General features: G+C 36.9%; 1 protein-coding gene across 2 annotated transcripts in view; it reads right to left on the bottom strand.

The window, feature by feature from the left end:
- myh9b (myosin, heavy chain 9b, non-muscle) overlaps positions 1-22,112 on the bottom strand; it is a 54,414-nt gene that overhangs the window by 24,318 nt on the left and 7,984 nt on the right. The window contains exons 2-15 of one of the 2 annotated variants that reach the window (XM_079880524.1): positions 15,059-15,390; positions 12,453-12,609; positions 9,020-9,047; positions 8,834-8,927; positions 7,285-7,305; positions 5,585-5,677; positions 4,470-4,533; positions 3,502-3,600; positions 3,269-3,412; positions 3,042-3,137; positions 1,913-2,184; positions 1,212-1,385; positions 274-447; positions 76-190 (exon numbers count right to left, since the gene is read on the bottom strand). In XM_079880524.1, the coding sequence (XP_079736650.1) occupies positions 76-190; positions 274-447; positions 1,212-1,385; positions 1,913-2,184; positions 3,042-3,137; positions 3,269-3,412; positions 3,502-3,600; positions 4,470-4,533; positions 5,585-5,677; positions 7,285-7,305; positions 8,834-8,927; positions 9,020-9,047; positions 12,453-12,609; positions 15,059-15,385 (1,858 nt within the window). In that variant the 5' untranslated portion in view covers positions 15,386-15,390. The remainder of the gene's footprint in view (positions 1-75; positions 191-273; positions 448-1,211; positions 1,386-1,912; positions 2,185-3,041; positions 3,138-3,268; positions 3,413-3,501; positions 3,601-4,469; positions 4,534-5,584; positions 5,678-7,284; positions 7,306-8,833; positions 8,928-9,019; positions 9,048-12,452; positions 12,610-15,058; positions 15,391-22,112) is intronic. The other variant, XM_079880525.1, reaches the window with a different exon arrangement.

Consider the following 22,112-nt stretch of genomic DNA (forward strand, 5'->3'; position numbering starts at 1 on the left):
ATTATCAGGAAATTTTAATTCTCAAGTGAACTAATACTCATTGAAGAGCGTATCGAATGTGATCTGTCGACTCACCGTCCTTCCACAGCTCTGAAACGAACTTGTCTGTGGACTGATTGAGAAGCGTGGCCACGTTATCGTTCAGCGGGTCCATGTTCTTCATCAGCCACTCGTCCGCCTTGTAATCCACCTAGGAAACACAATCACAGACGGTTAATGTTCCCGATCGCGCTTGAAACCGGACGTGGGTTCAGCCGGGGAGCGCGTCAGCACCTTTCCAGCGTAGTGGATGACGCAGAAATCGGCCTCGTCCTTCAGTTTCTTGGGTTTGTGGAATTTGGGATGCGTCCCCTGTTCCTGCAGGACCTTCTCCACGAAGCTCTTGTCCGTGGCTTTGGGGAACCAGCACTCCTCGTCCAGCAGAGCCAGGATTCCTGGAGGACTCGTCTGGAAAACACGGATCACGGGTTACACTCACAGAAAGAAGCAACAGAATCATTCAGGATTTAGTGTTTTTAAAATAATGGATATCCAAGTTCTCGAATCCCAATTGTAAACATCCGGATCTGAATAATATCTACCCACACATGAAAACAGCTCCTGTAAAGGTCACGTGATCATTCTAAGAGTCGAGTGATTGGTCAAGATGTTAAGAAATAATAAAGGTCCGAAATTTTATTTCGCGTTTTTTCGTAATCGTCATGCTAAAAATGCATCAAACCTTACACACTGACTCTGATGCGTATTAATTAATCCGTTGCGAAAAAATTTGTTAAGCAATACAAAATGGAGTCTTCAAGCAGTGAGGATGATTTTGTTGTCCTCTCTTCTTAAAAAGAGAAAAAGAAAGAAAATATCGGGTCCATCCAATCCTGAGATTGCGAATTCCACCTCATTATCAAGGAGCTATATTCCCAAGTTTCCTAATCTTAAACATGGAAACCGCCCCATTAGAAGTCATGTGACGTTTCTAGGAGTTGCGTGATTGGTGGAGAGACACTAACAGGTATCTAGATTCCCAAGTTTCCTAATCTTAAACATGGAAACAGCCCCATTAGAAGTCATGTGATGTTTCTAGGAGTTGCGTGATTGGTGGAGAGACACTAACAGGTATCTAGATTCCCAAGTTTCCTAATCTTAAACATGGAAACCGCTCCATTAGAAGTCAGGTGACTGTTCTAGGAGCCGTGTGATTGGTGGAGGCCACTCACGGGTTTCTCGATGAGGTCGATGCAGGGCTGCAGGTCGAGGCCGAAGTCGATGAAGCTCCACTCGATGCCCTCGCGCTGGTACTCCTCCTGCTCCAGGATGAACATGGTGTGGTTGAACAGCTGCTGGAGCTTCTCGTTGGTGTAGTTAATGCAGAACTGCTCGAACGAGTTCAGCTGCGGAGACGAACACACACACAGGATCAGGAATGATGCTTAATCCCACTGTAGACGAGATGCATTGCTTTGCTCTATTCCTCATTCGTGAGCTGCTTTGGATAAAAGCATCTGCTAAATGAATTACATGTAATGCAACTCTTAGGCCACAATATAAATACATAATTTAAATTACTTGCATAAATGACTATAATTTTAATAATGATAATATATTTAATAGTTTAATTCATTCATAACAGTCATTACCAGATGATTACATCTGATACACTGACACAATGATGAACAAGTAACAATAATATTCACAATATGTCGTTTTACTGAATAATTAAGTAAACCTAATTTCTAAATTTATCTTTGCAAAGAAACCTCATTGCTGAACTGGCTACTCTCTGCTGTCTCAGACGACGACATCACTTCCTGTCGGCCACCGTAATTTCTGTGCAATTCGCAACCTCACCACTAGATGCGGCTAAATATTACACAGTGCACCTTTAAAATAAAACATATCATGAACTATCTATCCGTACTTCGAAGATCTCGAAGCCGGCGATGTCCAGGATGCCGATGAAGGAGGCGCCCTGACGCTTGGTCTTATCCAGGGCTTTGTTGATGCGCATCACCAGCCAGCGAAACATCCTCTCGTACGTGGCTTTGGCCAGAGCCTCCACCGCGAACTCGGCCTGCTCCTGCGTCTGGGCCTTCTGCACATAATCACGGCCCACTTTGATCCGGGGCGAGAGGATGGCGCGCGTGAAATCGGTCACATTCATGCCCATCAGATGACACACTTTCTGCGCGGCTGGAGGAGCGAAGAGAGAATTGATTAGAGATTTTCAATCTGATGACACTCGGTTACTGGTTTACCATCTCTAACCTGCTGGACTAACATGATCTACCAGGCTGTGCTGTTATTACTAACACAAACTACCACTATTATTTTATTTTTTGTGTGAATTAAATAAACTTCATCTTCACCAAAACTACAAAGATTTTATAAAAAACCCAGAAATGTTGCCTTGGCAATGAACTGCAAATAAATGTAATTTGAGTAGTAAAATGACTAAAACTGATTATTTCTAAAAAAATTAAACTAAAAATGAAATAAATTATAAAAAAAATTAGAAATATTAAGAAACAAAACTACAAAAACACACACACACACAAAAAAAACTAATTCAAAATTTTAAAAAACACCATATTAAAATATAAAAACTCATTTAAAATAGTTAAATATTATAATAAAATATAAAAATAAACATTAATTCCAAATATTAATCAAGAACAAAAATAAAATGGTAAAAATACACACAAAAAAAATTCTAAATATCAATAAATACTGTAATTAATTAGAATTCATATTTCATAAATTAGAAAATGAAAACTAGTTCAAAATATGAATAAATACTAGGCTATAATAAATGATATAAAATATAAAAATAAACCATTATTAAAGACTAAAATGCAATATTGAAAACTATAAATAAAAACTAATTTGAAACATAATTAAAAGGCTAGAATAGCATAACTCTACTAGGTCAACCTCGGCCTGCTATTCGCTGGTGGTCAGGCTAATTAACCATCCAGTGACCTTTTGACCTTCCAGAGACCATGTGAAAAGGTAGTGCTAAACCAGACGGAGGTGTGTGTGACGCTCACCTGTGTCATCGGGCATGGAGGCCTGGTCCGAGTGGCGCTCCTTCTTGAAGGACATGTTCCCGAGCTGCAGCACAGACGACATGACCTTCAGCAGACCTGCAGGGGGCGACACACACCATTACACTCCCTCAAACACACTGCTGGCACATGATACTATACACTTGGGTTGGGATTAATTTTATAACAAGTATTCGATTCGATTACCCTCTCTATACACACACACTCACCGATCTGCTCCTCCTCCGCGATGCTCATGATCCTCATGGCCTCCATGGTCTCCAGGTACATGTCTCGGTCCTGCTGTCCCGGGATCGTGACGTTCCCGTTGGACAGGAACCGGTACTTATTGTAGCCCTCGAGACACAGTTCAGCTGATGGACAGAGAAACAGAAACAGAGAGTGAGTCTCGCGCTGGAAGAGCTGAGATCAGACAAGCCTCGTGAAGCAGACACACACTCACAGCGCAGTTTGTCTCCGGCGCCGGTCAGCATGTAGTAGAACATGTGGAAGGCTCGCTCATCTTTGGCTTGACGGATCGCGCGGGACTTTTCCAACAGGTCTGACGCACAGAGTCAAGGACTGACACACTAATGTTCGAATGAAGACTATTAACAGGCTGCCATGCGACTCAATGCGACAATGCTAACAGCCAACCAGAAAGCAGCTCAGCTCTGGCCTCATTAATTATTCATGCTTTACATACAGTCACAGAAACTATCGTTAGCCATTTTTAGTTTCAGGTCATCAAAAGCAGGTCGTGCTAATGTTATCAACCTCATAAATATGCAAATAAGCCATCCTTTCTTTCACCATGAGTTAATTTCCAGCGTAAAGAAGCTAATTTTGTTCACTTTAATGAAACATCATCATATTAACGAGCACATTAGTACATTCCTAACAAGTTTAACATGTTGCTAGCATGATTTAACACATTGCTAGCATGTTTCTAGCAAAATTTAACATGTTGCTAGCATGTTTCTAAGAAGATTTAACATGTTGCTACTAGCATGTTGCTAGCATGTTTCTAACAAGATAGCATGTTGATAGCATGAATTAGTACATTGCTAGCATGCTGTATAATATTGCTAACATGTTTTAACATGTTGATAACATGAATTAGTACATTGCTAACATGTTGTATCATATTGCTAACATGATTTATCATGTTGATAGCATGTTTTAATGTGTTGCTAACATGATTTAGCACATTGCTAGCATGTTTTAACATGTTGCTAGCATGATTTAGTACATTGATAGCATGATTAAGCGCATTGCTAACATGCTACTAGTATGATTTAACTCGTTGCTAGCATGGTTTAGTACACTGCCATGCAAATAAGCCATCGTTACTTTCACCATGAGTTAATTTCCAGCGTAAAGAAGCTCATTCTTCAAAGCATCATCATATTAACGAGCACATAAAGATACAGGTTTCAATGTTGGCTCCAACGATGTAGCCGTTAACGTCAAAGTTGATTCTGATGAACTTGCCCTGAAACACAGAAGAGACAGAAGATCATTCACACGTATTGACTGGTTTAAGTTTAATAATTCAAACATCACAATGTCAATTAATAAACATATTTAATAGGCAAAATATACATTAAAAATCTTTTATTTATGAATTTACCATTTTAAAACAGCAAGTAGATCAGTAAAGTTTGATGAAAAACTTTGATGTTGGCTTGACAAAGCCTTGTCTGAAAGTTTAAAAATAACTTAGAAAAACTGGACGTTTAAGATTTTACTCAGTGGATAAAATGTTAACACGTTCTAGCACACTGCTAACATGTTTTAACAAACTCGTTTTACACGTTATTAAAATGTTTTAACAAATCAAATTAGCATGTTTCTAACAAGATTTAACATGTTGCTAACATGATTAAGTACATTGCTAGCATGTTGTTTCAAATTGTATCATATCATATTTAATATGTTGTTAACATGATTCTAATAAGATTTGACACATTGCTAGCACAATTTAAGACGTTGATAGCATGTTTTAACATATTTGTTAGAATGATGATTTAGCACATTGCTAACATGCTTCTAGTATGATTTAACACATTGCTATCATGATTTAGCACGTTGCTAACATGATTCTAGTAAGATTTAGCACATTGCAAACATTTAACATGTTACGCACATTTTACACAGTGCTAGCAAAATTGAAGACATTGATTTAGCATATGTATAACATATAACATGTTGCTACCATGATTTAGCATATTGATAGCATGTTTTAACATATTGCTAACATGATTTGACATATTTGTTAGAACATAACATGTTGCTAGCATTATTCTAGTAAGATTTAACACATTGCTAGCATGATTTAACACGTTGCTCACATAATTTACACAGTGCTAGCATGATTTAGCACATTGCTAACATGTTTATAGTAAGCATGTTTCTGAATGTTGCCAGATAATTAGCATAATCAAACAGTTTTCAATCGTTTGTTAATTTACCCCTGTAAACAGTCATGTATGTTTGAGTTGTTGAATCGACAGCTGTTGTGTGTGAGTGCTGATGGGTCTTACGAATCGAGAGGAGTTGTCGTTCTTGACGGTCTTGGCGTTGCCGAAGGCTTCGAGGATGGGATTGGCCTGCAGCAGCTGCTTCTCCAGCTCGCCCTGCGCTCAAACACACCCATCATCAGACATGTGACTTCAAAACAACCAATCACTGTGAAGAAGAGCTCCTCAGCGCAACATCGCAAGCTATTCGCACACAAACCAGCTGAAACAAACACACAGATGAAGCGCGGTCTGATCCCCAATCCCAAACAACACCGGAGTGAGTGGCCCGTCACCTCTGAACACACACACTGGCCTCACACACGCCTCATTCACTTTCAACACACAACTCTTACCTGGAATAGTATTAAAATATTAATAAAAACTAAAATAAATTTTGCTGTGACGAAACACAAAAAAACTACTAAAACTTCAACCAAAATTAAAGTGAAACCTCAAATTTCTTTTAAATAAAAACAAATTCAGAATATGAATAAAAATAGCATATTTGGTCGCAAAATAACTTCAGCCAAAATCAAAATGACATTCTAGAGACTTTAAAAGAAGGAATGTAACGTTCTTAGATGAATTTATCAATTAAAAGTGTTCTGTTAATTATACGCGTGTTAATTGTCCATTTGAGCCAAGACCATGTTTCTAGGTGGATGGACTTCCAGTGGGCGGAGCCTAATCCGTTAGCTCTGACTTAACCATCTAATTTACATGGATTAAACCCCGCCCACAACAGTGACATCACTAGAAGAACCTCCACTTAGGGGGCGGAGCCTAATCCATTAGCTCTGACTTAACCATCTAATTTACATGGACTAAACCCCGCCCACAACAGTGACATCACTAGAACAACCTCCATCTAGGGGGCGGAGCCTAATCCATTAGCTCTGACTTAACCATCTAATTTACATGGACTAAACCCCGCCCACAACAGTGACATCACTAGAAGAACCTCCACCTAGGGGGCGGAGCCTAATCCGTTAGCTCTGACTTAACCATCTAATTTACATGGACTAAACCCCGCCCACAACAGTGACATCACTAGAAGAACCTCCATCTAGGGGGCGGAGCCTAATCCGTTAGCTCTGACTTAACCATCTAATTTACATGGACTAAACTCCGCCCACAACAGTGAAAGCATCTCCACAGTTTAGAACATGTGTTTAACTAGTACTGTGTCTTTAAGTTAAACTAACCAGGAGAATAGTCTTGTTGAACTCATGTAAGTGTGTGAGATCTCCCTGTAAAGCGTTTCACATGCTCTCGTAAAGCGAATCTCGTTAAACCCACAAAAACATTCCAGCAGCATGAGGTTTGTGTTTCCCAACATCGCTGACGTCATGAGACCCGCTGCAGGAGGGATTCGCTGATCACACACACACACACACACACACACACACACACACACACACACACACAGCAGTGTTCTCAAACCCAGATCCCACGAGCGCAGAAACACACACACAGACGCAGCGCGGGATTCAGACGGACGACACTGAGATGTTATTTGCACTAAAATCAAGTGCATTCACCACTAAGTTCTCAAAATGGTCTGGTTCTCTCTCTGCCAGACACTATTGTGATGAGATTGACTGGTTCTCAGGGTCGTGCGTCTGTGTTTCGGCTTCATTGGTTCACCCAGCAGCAGCGAGATTAGGGATACGGGATGGGAGATGGGAATGAGACGGAGATGGAGAGATGATGAGACTCACATGTGACAGGACGGAGATGCTCTGTTGGTACAAAGAGAAAAACACTCAAACCTTTAACTTACACACACACACACACCGGCTCAGTCCAGATCCATTCCAGGATGACTGATCAGAAACATCAGAATCCCAGGAAAACACACTGAACACATCATTTATTTTTCCCAAAACACTCTGGATTGATTCCTTTTCCATGAACAGGGAACAAATGAGGACAGGCGTATTGGCAAATCTGCGCTAGTCGAGCTCAATACTTCAACACGGTCAATAAAGTCACGACAAGTCTAAACTGGCTGCAAACTAGAGAGACTTTGTTCAAATCTGCAACCCGGTTACAAAATCTAAAACTTTATTTTATGTATATTTAATGTATATTCCAATAAGCAAAAATAAGTATGTTATTAATAAATATAAGGTATTAATATAAGGTATTAAATCTGATTGAATATGCCGAAATACATCTCAAAATGCTTGCAAAAATAAAGTATAATATAAACAATTTATCTTTTAATTTATTTTCATATTCAATATATTAATAATGTGTAAATAAATAAATGGTTTTAAATATGATTAAAAACTATATGCAGAAATATGGCCGAACAGGCTTTCAAAAATAATTGAATTAATACATTTTTTATTTTCCTTTCATTTATAATGTATAGTACAATTAGCAAAAAATAAACAAAAATAAATACATTAAATTATAAAATCTATAAATAAATGTATTATTTTGTAATTTATGTATATTTAATGTTTATTATAAAATGTGAAAAAAACATAATGTGTGTTAAAAATAAATGCATTTTAAATCTGATTGAAACGATATGCAGAAATATGGCCCAACGGGCTCACATAAACAACTTTTATTTTATTCTAATTTTCCTAGTTAATGTATATTACAATATGCAAAAAATATGTATGCATCCAATAAATAAATATAATATAATATATATATACTTTTGCATTTATATTTATTTATTGGATGCATACATATTTTTTGCATATTGTAATATACATTAACTAGGAAAATTTAATGTTAAAAGCCTATATAAAATTACAAAATATATAAAAAAAATATATTAATATTTGTTACGATAAAAATAAATAGCAGTAAAAGTTCGTAAATCTGACTGAAATCATATGCAGAAATATGGGCCAAAAGGCTTTAAAAAAGGAATTTCTTTTTTTTATTTTAACTAGCTTCATTTTAATTGTAATAGTTTAATTTCCTGAAGGTTAAGCGCCTCGTTTCACTTCTTTTTTTTTTTTTTAAAGATGTCCAGCGCCGTTTGGTTCAGTTGAAGCGAACGCTTCTGACTGACATTAGGATGAGGAAGTGACATCATCACTGATTGAACTGGGCCTACGGCTGCTCTAATGGAGGATGATGTTTGTGATCTGCTACAAACGCCCTGCCATCATCAAAACCAGCCGGATCTGATCTGACAGGATGATGTGAACCCCGATGAAAGATCAGGGTGGAGAACGCAAGAACACGATACTTTACTCGACTTCTGCCTGAACTGAAGCGCTTTGGTCGTCAGGAACTAACCTGGTCTTTCTTGGTCTTGTGAGACGAGGCCACGTGAGCCAGATACTGGATGACCTTCTTGGTGTTTTCTGTCTTTCCGGCTCCAGATTCGCCCCTGAACACACAGACAGACACGAGTGAGACATCAAGCACAGATTTCATGGACAAATCATAATCAGAGAAGACATGCAAGACCATGTGACTCACGTGCAGAGAATGGATTGGTCCTCGCGGTCTGTTGGAGGAGAAGAACGAATCATTTACACAGTGCAAACACATTCGCTAAGCACTTCATTGCTCTCATTTTATGTATTTTGAGTGAAACAAAGATTTTTTGTGCTTTATGTATACTTGAATTGTTCACTTTTTTTCACAATTTTATTAATAGTTTCAATTCTATTTTACTTTATTTCATTGATTTTTTTATTTATGATTTTTTTAATGAGTTTGAGTAAGGAAATGTGGCAGGAAGTAATACTTTTAGATTTTATTTTATGTTTTAACTTTGATTTTATTCATATTTTATTTTTATTGATTTCATTTTTAAATTTTCATATTTATGTTTTATATATATATATATATATATAAAATTTGTTTATATAAAATATTTTTGTTTTTAAAAACGATGTATTTTAAGTGATGTTATTTGGCAGGAAATAATAATTTCGTATTATATTTTTTATATTATATATACGTATATCATTCATATTTTAAAATAACTTGTTTTGTTTTTTAGAAAAGCAGTATCATTTTATGTATTTTGATTATTTGGCAAGAAATAAAAATTTTAAGAGATGTCTTATCGATCACAAGTTCAGTATGGAGTCCCACAAGGCTCAGTACTAGGACCGCTGCTGTTCACTCTGTACATGCTACCCTTGGGAGATATCATTAGGAAGCATGGCATTTCTTCAGAAGAAGAACATGAACTGATGATGACACATGATAAGTGGATAAACTGAACAAGCTCAAGTTTGGCTTTAATGTCAACTGTAATGTTGTTCTTGTCAGTCATTGGTCATGTTGGTCAGTTGAATGAAGCTATAAATGGCTCCGGATGGAAACGCTCCTCTATCGGCTCTGAACAAACCCATCTGAGCTCCTGCAGCAGGAAGTGCTCACACCACAAAACAGGAAGTCAATATCTGGCTTCCTGTGACTGGAGAAGGAGCCGCCTTTCCAGAAAACTACCAAAGATAAACTAACACTCACTTTTACTAAACGACACATTCTTAGAGATTAAACGGCATATTCTGAGGATTAATAAGATTAATAACAGGTGAAACTCTTGATAAATGGCACATTAAATGAAGATTAATAAAACTCTTGATAAAGCAACAGTTTCAGGGATTCATTTCTTTTCATTTGATTCCACTTTATTTGTAACAAACTTACTTTTGAATCAATAAACGCAACTATTAAGAATATATAATATGGCACAGGAGTTTTTCCTCGCTCATTTATAAATATGCTTTTTGTTTTTTAAATGTCATCTACAAATAACGTGGTGAAATTTTATGTTACTCTTTATATTTCAGGGAATAAATATGAATTAATGATGTGATTATTTTCACTAGCATTCAAAGGTTTGGGGTCAGTAAGTTTATTTAAAGAAATGAATGCTTTTATTCAGCAATGATGCATTCAATTGATCAAAAGTGGCAATAAAAACATTTATAATGTTACAAAAGATTCTATTAAATGCTGCTCTTTTAAACTTTCTACTCATTAAAGAATCCTGAAAAAATTAAATGCATCACGGTTTCCACAAAAATGTTTTCAACATTAATAGTAATCATAAATGTTTCTTGATCATTAAAATCATCATATTAGACTGATTTCTGAAGGATCATGTGACACTGGAGTAAAGGTGATGGAAATTCAGCTCTGATCACAGGAATGAATTACATTTGAACAAATATTCACATAGAAAACAGCTGTTTTAAATAGTAATAATATTTCACAGTTTTGACTGTGTTTGATCAGATAAATGCAGCATTGTTCAGTAATGAAGCGCATGTCTTGTAAAGGCCTCCACACGAGCGCCTGCAGAGCTCAGTAATGAGTGCGGGTCAGAGACTCACTGCAGGGGGCTTGAGGAGCAGTAAACCCTGACACAGCGGGACAAACACTGCATTATTGAGCAACAGTCAGAATCACATCAAGATGCAGTTCAGTTTCAGGATCTTTATTCTCATCGGGACAAACACAATGTAGAATTGCAATTCAAATTTGGATGATTCATTGGATGATTGATGCTACTTTTAACTACTTATGAATCTGCACACCAGACAAACGTAAAGAAACTGATGTTTTCCAACTTCTCTTCAGGATCTAGAATTGCAATTCAAATTTGGATAGCTTTTAATACTACTTTTAAGTCAATGTTTATTTTTATGAGTAAAATTTAATCCGCACAACAGACAAAAGAATGTTTTTTTTTTTTTCTTCTATTGGTCTTTAAGCCTTATTTTTCTTTGAATATTGATTCAGCGTGTGGATTCTGCTTTAACTGTAAATACTTTTTCTTACGTATTTGTAAATATAATTTTTTTTTCAAACAATTTGAACTGATGTAGGAAAACAGGATGTAGAAGTGAAATTCGAATTTGAGCATTAAGTAAAACTAATTTAAAAAGTAAATATAAATGAAATAAGTAAATTAAGTAAAATAATAATTCATATAACTGTTGTAGTTTAGTTTTAAATACATTTTATTCAAATATTTCTTTATTTTATTGTTATTTATTTATTACTTAATTTTTATTACTTAAACACACCATCCTAATTTAAAGAAATATAAAGTTTTTTTTTCTCATATTTATTCAAATAGCCAAATGATAATATATCATTTTTGTTGTCTTGTGTGTTTATAAAATATACATTTTTGAAAAGGCATCTTTAAATCACAGATTTTCATTAACGTTTTTATGTTGTTGTATTTCAGCGTTCAAATCTGTTTATTGTTCCGACAGCAGAGAAAACATCTCAAATCAGCTGATAAAATCTATTTACAATTCAGGGAATAATATAATTAGTCTACATTAATGATGTAAACATTTATGTTTTGTCTGCGCTGGACTAATGAAACCACTTTGTTGTGTAACTTGAATTTATTTGAATGACAGGAAGAGGAACTGACTGAAGTTCGAGTCAGAATCTACATCCTGTAGGACGTGTGTGTGTGTGTGTGTGTGTGTGTGTGTGTGTGTGTGTGTGTGTGTGTGTGTTTCTGTATGCGTGTGAGAGTGTACATGTTTTTCTATCCCGGTGGGGACTTAAACCTGAATGCACACAGACTCATGAGGACCTAAATTGAGGTACACAAGCTTAAATCATACAGAATTAGTTTTTTTGAAAATGTAAAAATGCAGAAAGTTTTGTGTGATGGCTGGGTTAAGGGGTCGGGTTAGTGTGTGTGTGTGTGTGTGTGTGTGTGTGTGTGTGTGTGTGTGTGTGTGTGTGTGTGTGTGTGATGGTTAGGGTTAGTGTCAGGAGACAGAATATACAGTTTGTACAGTATAAAAACCATTATGTCTATGGAGAGTCCCCGCAAAGATAGTGAACCAGACTGTGTGCGTGCGTGTGTGTGTGTGTGTGTGTGTGTGTGTGTGTGTGTGTGTGTGTGTGTGTGTGTTACCCTGCATCATGCTCCTGTAGGCCGTGTCAGTGATGGCGTAGATGTGCGGTGGCATCTCATGGCGTTTCTTGCCCTTGTACATGTCCACGATCTCCTCGGAGTAGATGGGCAGGTTCTTGTACGGGTTGATGACCACACAGAACAGACCCGAGTACGTCTGCGGCACACAACAGAGAGGCGTTCAGTCAGCGTGAGCTCACATACACAACATCCACACTGGCCTTCAAACGTCTCAAAAATACAGTAATAACTGTGTAAAAAACAGTAATATCACACAGCTGCTTTATTTATTCCCGAATTTACGTTTACAGTGTTTTCTGAAGTGAAATGGACGCATGTCCACATCAGGTCTGGGTTTCACTGCGGTTCACAGTTGGTATGAAACTCATCTGGCCTGATTTGCATAAGCAAACCGCACCTGATGAGCAGGATCACATGAACTCTGGGCCAGAACAGCACAGAATCAGGATATTATTAAATATCAGTTCTGTAATCATTACTAAACACATTGAGAAAACGCAAGTCCACAAAGTCCGTCTGTTAATAAATGTTGCATTTCTTTATTGCAATATAATATATGTATAATCCTCACTGCAGAAAGAGTCTGTGAGCAAGTTTCATTTGTTTTCGTCATAAAACCACAAGAACAAAAATATCAGCAAAAAGGTGAAGTGAGGACTTTCCATTGCTGGCATGTTAGTTCTCCTCATGTGTGTTAATCGAGTTAACGTAATCAGATTGAGCTTTTCCAAACACAAAACCTCTTTATTTTCTGTTAATGCAACTAAATTGTTGCACTGCAAAAAAAGTATGTGGTTGTCGTGCTAGTGCTCACATTTATGACTCAAATCGGCTTCAGAACAACATAAGAGACCTGTTAGATTCAGATTCAAGAACTGGAACCAGTGTGAACCCAAACCCGGATCAACCAGGCCTGACTTCTCTTAACCAGATTATATGACTGTCTAGTAGAGACTCTGTTCTCAAAGTTTTTCTTCTCTCTCTTTCTCAATCATGTTTAACTCAAACCTGCTCTCCCCTCCCGCACGCATTATTTCCTGGCCCCCGGGAGCACATTGTTCCTAAAGCTTCCTGTTTGGAGAAACGGCACTGAACAGTTTCAGCGATCGAGTCAGTGAGACCCCGTTATCTGCATTCAAGGCTGTTGAATATCTTAACATTTCCCAAAAACAAACCTCTGACCCACAAAAACACTGAACGAGCTCCTGTTTTACCTGGGAAAACAATTAAACTGGTGGGACTGTGGAATTGTGGGAAATTCAATTGTAGGACCTAGTTCTCGTATTAACCCTATGAAGCCTCCTGGATTTTCTAGATTATCCAGACATCATTTTATGGAAAAATCATCATTATATTGCATTTTATGTTTTAAAACTACAGAGCTTTGATCATAAAACTAAGCATTTAAATATCGTCTTATTAAGATAATATTGGCAGATGACTGATATTTATATGCATTTTTTGCAAGTATCTGCCATACTGTTATAAAGATCTCAGAATTTCAGAATTTCATACTTTTTTCCGTATAAATATCATAATATCTGAATAAATGTTAGTACTATCAGCACAAAATGGCATACTTTTCTTCAGTTTGGGTCTCTGAATAAAATTTAGCTGTTTTTTTCGTCCATATTCTCACTATATCATAGTTATATGAGCCATAAAACCCTGGTGTATCAAATATGAAACTAACATTAAATATATATTTGGCTACTATTTCATGTCAGGCTTTACGGGTCCAAAAATATATTCCAAGAATGTTTTTTCTAATATTCCCATTACGCTACAAAAAAAAAAAAAAAAAAATTCTGAACGATCTCAGAACGTTCAAACCGTCCAGTATTTTAAATGTTTTAAAAAGGTTCTTTACTTTTGAACATTCTAAAACTGGTAACATTTAAAACCGTTAAGAGTTTCAGAGAAAACTCTTCATGAGCGATGTATAAATAATGTTTCTGTGCTAACATTTTGAGAACATTACTGGTAATCCTTTACAATAAGCTTCATTAGTTAACATTACTTAACTACCTTAGTTAACATGAACTAAGAATGAACAATACTTATACATTTACATATACACACACAAATACACACACATTTATTAATCTTAGTTTATATTACTTTCAACATTTACTAATACATTATTAAAATCAAAGTATGCATTTGTTAACATTATATATTGTATTAACTAACATGAACTAACAATGAGCAATACATTTGTTACTGTATTAGTTAATCTTTGTTAATGTTAGTTAATAAAAAATACAACTGTTGATTGTTCATGTTAGTTCACAGTGCATTAGCTAATGTTATTATAATTAATGATTTTAATAACGTATTAGTAAATTTTGAAATTAATATGAACTAAGATTAATAAATGCTAAAGATGTATTGTTCATGTTAAGTAAGGTTGTTAACTAATGAACCTTACTGTAAAGTGTAATCACATTACTAAAGACCCGATTACTTTGAACAAACGTTCCTGGAAGAAGGTTTGTTCAGAGATGTTCCCTGTGATCTGTGTTGGCTCTCCGTGTGTGTGTGTGTGTGTGTGTGTGTGTGTGTGTGTGTGTGTTCAGACTCACGTATATGAGTCCGGAGTAGTATCTCTCCTTGAGGTTGTGCAGCACGGACGCCTCGTTCAGACAGGTGAGCTCCGCCATGTCCTCCACCTTACTGAACTTGGGCGGGTTCATCTTCTGGATGTCATCCTTGTTGACCCGCACCTTCTTCCCAGAGTCTGCGAGCTCCACCACCACCTCGTCCCCGTGCTCCTCCTTCACGGAGCCCGGCTCGAACCCCAGCCGCTCCGACGGCACCCATACCAGCTTCTTCGTGGCCCAGTCGGCCTGAGCCAGAGGGTTGCTGACTAGGTTACGGTCCACGTACAGGAACTTGTCTGCGTCCGACATGGTTTCTGGAGGAGAGAGAGGAGAGCGGGGTGTTACGGGTGTGTAAAAGAGAGGGTGTGTGTAGAGAAAGTGTATATGTGTGTGTGTGTGTGTGTTTGTGTTTGTGTGTGTGTGTGTGCGTGAGAGTGTTTGTGCGTGTGTGTGAGAGTGAGTGTGTGTGCGAGTGTGTGCTTTAATAATAAGCATGTTTAATAATGTACACAGTGTTTATTTCAAACCCTGACTGGCAGAATAAACAAGAAACAGCAAAAATAGACAATTACATCATCCGCCTAAAGAAGCTTTTCCAGTTTATTTTATCAGCAAATTGTTTGTGCATGCTATTCTAAATACAAAAATGTGTTATAACGGTTCAGAAAATTCAGATAACTTTGTAGATTTTTGTAGATAACCAGATTTCCCATTTTCTGAAGAAAATGCAAGGCTTGTTTACAATGCTAGGTTGTCGCTACGCCGTTGCTAGTGTGTTCTGAATGGTTTTGCATGTTTCTATGTGGTTGCTAGGGTGTTCAGGTGGTTGCTAGGGCCATCACATTCACAAGGGTGGAGAGGATCTCTGATATCAGCGTTTAACATCTTAAATAAACAGCAGCTGAAGAGGCTCTTGTTAGCTAATGCTAGCAACGCGAGCGGACGAGAAACAGATCTACAACGGAGCAGTTTCCTGCACGTCTTACACACTCGCTCAGGAATGCTGGGTCTGTAGAGCTCGTCCAAACACAGGTTAGGTCAGCAGCAGCTCGTAAAACACAGCATACATCTCGCTCCTGGCGGACACATGAATTGACACCGCCGTCTGTAATTACAGCTAAGCGTCTCGAACACACACACTTGCACTGATATAGTACGTGGGATGTTTTCTTTTAAATGCGGTTCAGCCAAACACATTGTTGATTATACTATTCAGAGACGTGTTTGGACAACGACGTGCTTGTTTAAACTTCGTGTCAAAGAGCAGCGGGTCTCCGGCGGGTCACAGGCCTGTTCAGATCAACGAAGGCAGGGAAGAACAAAGCTAAATGCTAATAAAACTACACAACTAACCTTTTAACTGTGCAGAGTTGGTTACTATAGTGCAATAAAAATATAAATTAGAGAAAAACACTTCCAAAATCATTTACATTTACTCATTTCCAAATTTCCATTGATTCCATATCCAAAGCGACTTACAAACAAGAAATACGACAAAGTGATTCATCCTAAGGAGGCAATACCATTAACAAAGGTACAATTTGACATCTCAAACATTTTTCAGAAGAGTACAGGGAGGGAAATGAGACATATTGAGGATTCAGTCAAATGCTGAAGGAAAAGATGCGATTTTAGGTGTTTTAGAGTCATGCAAAGATCAAGCCACCGCTGAGGAACAGCGAAAGTAAAGGTTCTGGAAAAATGACTTTGCAGCTTTTACTTGAAATCCTATATAATATAATATAATATAATATAATATAATATAATATAATATAATATAATATAATATAATATAATATAATATAATATAATATTTTAGTAATCATCATTCCAAAGCTTAAACAAAACAAAATTGTTTTGAAATTGGTGTTATCATAGAAATTGTACTTTAAAACCTTTAAGACGGACTCATTTTTTTTGGTTAAAACTTGGTTAGACAGCCTATGGTTTTAATTTATAGTGATTTTAGAATCCAAATTATTTAGAAAAATATGTATTTTATATAAAATATAATTCAGAACATTTGCTTTACAGTTAACCCCATCTTCTTTAACATTTGTACACTATCATTTTTTGAAATGCTTTTACTTCTGCAATAATTTGTTGAGTGTCTTCGTATATATAAAAAAGTCTGTTTTTCAAAGCTTTCATGAAGTACAATGTTTAAGTTCGGATCTATGCTCAAAAATCGGTGTGAAAGTTAACAGGTTAAACCATCAAAATTAAATTTTGCACAATAAACCATAAATAATAGAGCGGCCCAGTGGTTTGGATCTTGCAGTGTTTACAAAAAACTCTTGGCGCGAAGGAACTGGTAAGGCAGGTGAACTCACGCAGGTGTCGGGTTAGAGCAGTCGCCCAAGGACACAAACAAATCACTGAGTTCAACTGAACTGCAACACTGCAAGCCCAAACAGGCGCAAGATGGCCGACAGCGGTTCCCACGCGCCACAGAATCTCACAGCGCTCGAGCTGCAGGAGAGGGTGGGACACAACAGGTCTGACCAGATCACACCAACACACACAACCACAAACAACAATGTGTGCGGCTTCAATGGACAGTCCAGAAAACACCTTCCTTTTGCCACTTTCACAACAAAACATTCTTAAAACACGTTTGGCGGGAACAAGATTGAAATTAGGGGTGTAACAATATATCGTGTCACAATATATCGCAATACAAAAATGCATCAATATGTAAGGTAGATAGTGACAACCTGTATTGTGGGTAGTTCACCAAAATATAAATTACTGTGTGAGAAAAAAAAAAAAAGTTTTCAGAGTTTTAGTGTCAGTACTGCATTAAACTACTGAATATAATGTATAATCATGCAATGGGGGAATATTTGTGGGTCCTGATAATGCCAAATGTCTTACGCAACCAGTAAAAGTGGCCTACATTATTTTAAATATATCTAGTCATTGACAGAGTAAAGCATATTCATCTACAATAATTCTGTATGTTCAGCTTCAGAATCATGAATATTGTTATTCTGGTGTCTCTATTGTCCTGTGCTTTGGGTTTCCAGCACAAGTCCAAGCCTATTCATTTACACACAATGTAAAACCAAATTTAGCATTTTAATCAACAGTATGTTTTTTGTTAACCTTTTATCATGTGTCTTGAAGTATCGCAATAATATCGTATCGTGAGTTCAGTATCGCGATATGTATCGAATCGTGATCGTCATAATTTCCAAACAAGCTTCCCAAACACACTGCCAATGGTGGGCAAAACACATTTTGTGAAGATTAACATTGACAGAAAGCAATTTCTAGCTAATGAAATCTTTTACAGCTGAACAGATCAAAGGCAATTTAGCTTTAGCCATTTCTAGATGTTCCAAACATGGGAATCACAAATTTCCCTTATTATTTCCAGGTTTAAAACTGAGCAGCAAAAAGGTTGCTCTGATAGCGGGACTCGTGGCGTTCCCCCGCACCCCGGGAACTGGTTTGGGTGGTTAGTGATTCAGATCTGCACACTCCATTGTGTCTGTCAGGTCGGTGAGTTATTTTAGTGTTTGACGCTCCTCCACACCCTGAGCGAGTCACAGATTCCCACATGGGACGACTTTGGCTGATCCAGATTTAAAATAGACGATTCAATGTATTTGTAATGGCAGACACTCGTATGTTGAGCTGATAGTTTGACAGAACTATGACCAGTGCTGATATCTAGAGAGCAGAGACTTGTATAAAGCCAAAACTGAACAGTAAACTGGACAATATTTAGTCATTCTGAGACAATCTGCATCAACAGCCAGCTTGCCAACGCCTGATCAGTTAAAAATGCATTGTTGTTTTCTTGTTTTCCAACATTCATTCGTTCATGCCATAATAGCAGCACAGGCTACTTTAATTGCAAATCTTAGAGAAGTAGAAAATAATATAATCATAAATAAGACTTCAATAAATAAAGAAAATTATACATAATAATTGAACAATATTTTTCCTATATCAAAACACAGTAATTATATAAGCTGTCAGTTTCTGATTTCAAATATTTTTAGCTGATTTTCAGTAATATTGTGTGAAATATTCATCTAAATTCCATTTAATGGATTTAGTTTCAATTAACTACTTATGTTTTCATTCGATTTTAATAACATTTTATGGCATAAACAACTCGTAAACATACTTTATCAGTAGAAAAAAATTGTTGGAAAATAGCCCATTGAACATGAAAGTATTATGCAATCATTTAAAGGGATAGTTCACCCAAAAATTAATATTGGTAACCAAAAAGTTGAGGGCCCCTTGACTTCCATACCATAGAATGGGGAAAAAATACTATGAAGTCAATGGGGTCAATCACATGTTTGGTTCCTGACATTCTTCAATATCTTATTTTGTGTTGAGCAGAAGAAATAAGTTCATACAGGTTTGAAACAACATGAGGTTGAGTAAATTATGACATTTAAGACATGTTTCCTTATTAAGAACCTTCAATGGCAGAAAGTGTTCTTTAAAATAGAGTCAAGAGCCCTATGATTACATAAAACTCATCTGAACCTTTCTGCATTATCCATTAACAACGGCTGTAGATTTGGGAAAACGTCTGTTGACCAGTCATTTGGTCTCAAAATAGCCAAATATTGGTTAATTAATGGGAATGGTTGGTTAATACAGTATTACTGGTTAATCATTGGTTCCAATGGCACTAGCATTGGTAGAGTTTGTGTGTGTGTGTGTGTGTGTGTGTGTGTGTGTGTGTGTGTGTGTGTGTGTGTGTGTGTGTGTGTGTAACCCTTGAGAAAACACATCTGCAACAGTCCATTAGCACCCAAACGACAGACAGAGAGTGAGGCGACCGCTGTGATGTTCTCATGACCCCAAATACATCAACAAAACCTCAAACACGCCGGCCTTACACAGCTGCTCGCCAGCTCAGAGACTGAAAAAGAGAGTTCTGAAAAAGAGTTCTAAAAGAGAGAGTTCTAAAAGAGAGAGTTCTAAAAGAGAGAGTTCTAAAAGAGAGTCCTAAAAAGAGTTCTAAAAAAAGAGAGCTGAAAAAGAGTTCTAAAAGAGAGTTCTGAAAGAGAGTTCTGAAAGAGAGTTCTGAAAGAGAGTTCTAAAAGAGAGTTCTAAAAGAGAGTCCTAAAAAGAGTTCTAAAAAAAAGAGTTCTAAAAGAGAGTTCTAAAAGACAGTTCTGAAAGACAGTTCTGAAAGAGAGTCCTAAAAGAGAGGATGAACATGCAACTGCAACTGATCCTGCTGCCGAGAATGATGGGAAATGTAGTTTTATTGCTCATAAACCAGCTGTGTAAGCGATGCTTATGAACTAAACTGCCCAGTGGATGAACATGTAATTATGATCTGCTTACGCCGTGACTCTTTAATGCTAGACTTGAGTTTTCAAGGTTAATGTTTTCCACAATTACAACATGTGTTGTCGTTCATCTCGTAAATACAGTCATTAGTCCCTCTTCTGCTCGACCACCCATCTGCGTTTCTTTATCAGAGAGCGCTTGAGTTATTCCACCCATTTCTTGCCCAATTCCTTTAATTTCTGCTGTTTTCCCCAATCCTTCTCTCGCAGAACGGGTCGCACCCTTATTCTCAGTCTGATGAATATACTCAACACTAGGGGTGTGACGGTTAGTATATAACCGTGAGACCGACGGTTATAGTTGAACACCGTCATTAGATCTCTATAACCGCCAAAACTGTGTTATTCAAATATTTTTTACAAACATTTTTTTATCATAGAGAATGTTTAAACACTAATTAAAAACAATTGTTAACAGTCTGTGTCATTAATGGTCTACATCGTTTCTAACTGTATTTGATTCTTTGCCAAGTACCAACGCAAGTTTTGTTTTGTAAATCGTCAGACATGATTTTTACCACTTCATTAAGTTTTTCTTTGTAGAAAGCCTTTCATTTTGTATAAATTGTATATTAATTTCAATAAATGTTTCATCAACCAATTGCATGTATGATGTATTTAATAAATAAAAAGCAATATAGTAGACAATATAATAACCGTGACATTGAGGCGCCAGCGCGCCGCGTTCACTTGCATTGCATTGTTAAAAGCTTTTCTTTAAAGCGAATTTCGTTTTGTACAAATTGTATCTTAATTTTAATAAATGTTTCATCAACCAATTGCATGCATTTAATAAATAAAAAGCAAATGACAATATAATAACCGTGACATGGAGGCGCCGGTGCGCCGCGTTCACTTGCATTGCACTAGAGCGCATCTCATCGTAAATGAATGAATCTCAGCGTAGGCCTATGCCTCATACATTAGCATTAAATATCTTTGCTGCATCCTTTCTAGAACAGACAAGGGCTTTCTTGTGGCTCGCATCAGCAGAGCATTGCATCGTCCATAGACCGCGCGCAAAACAATCAGCGGATGGCGGGCGGGTGCGGCTTTGAAATTTGGTCAAAAAAACGTTGGTGCGGATGATGAGTTTTGTGATGCGGTTGCGGATGAAATAATACCCCATCCGCGTATCTCTATCGATAACAACATTGAACACAACACAAATATTTTTTTTATTTTTTGTTAATTTAGGCGATCAAATAGCTAATCAGTGTCTGCTCGTTTATTCAAACTAAGTTGTCCTATAACAGACGAACGTCGCAACGTTTAATAAAACATTTGAACCTTCAGTTAATTTCATGTTCTTCGTTTAGCCTAGTTGTCTGTTTATGGTCATGGCCTACTGTTAATGAATTGTGACATTTACTTTAAGTTGTTTATATTGTAATATGTTTTAGATAGTTGTACAAATGCATATTTTATCAACCTCATCTTTTTCAAAATAAGAGTCCCACTGTAATTTCAGGTTTGTTTACAATGAAAAGTCCATCATTATGCATAAAGGTTTTTTTTTTATTATTATTGGTTTTTATATATCTAAAGGTTCCTTGTAGTTTTTGGGCTGTCCCATAACAGGAAGGAAAGATAAACATATACACACACACAGCTTGAAACAGAAATATTCAAAGGAAAAACACATAATTTGATCAATTTCCGTTGTGTGAAATTTCTCGGTGTGAAATGATTGCAAACTTCCT

This window comes from Squalius cephalus (assembly GCF_949319135.1).
Source record: "Squalius cephalus genome assembly, chromosome: 1".
NCBI classification, from domain to species: domain Eukaryota; kingdom Metazoa; phylum Chordata; class Actinopteri; order Cypriniformes; family Leuciscidae; genus Squalius; species Squalius cephalus.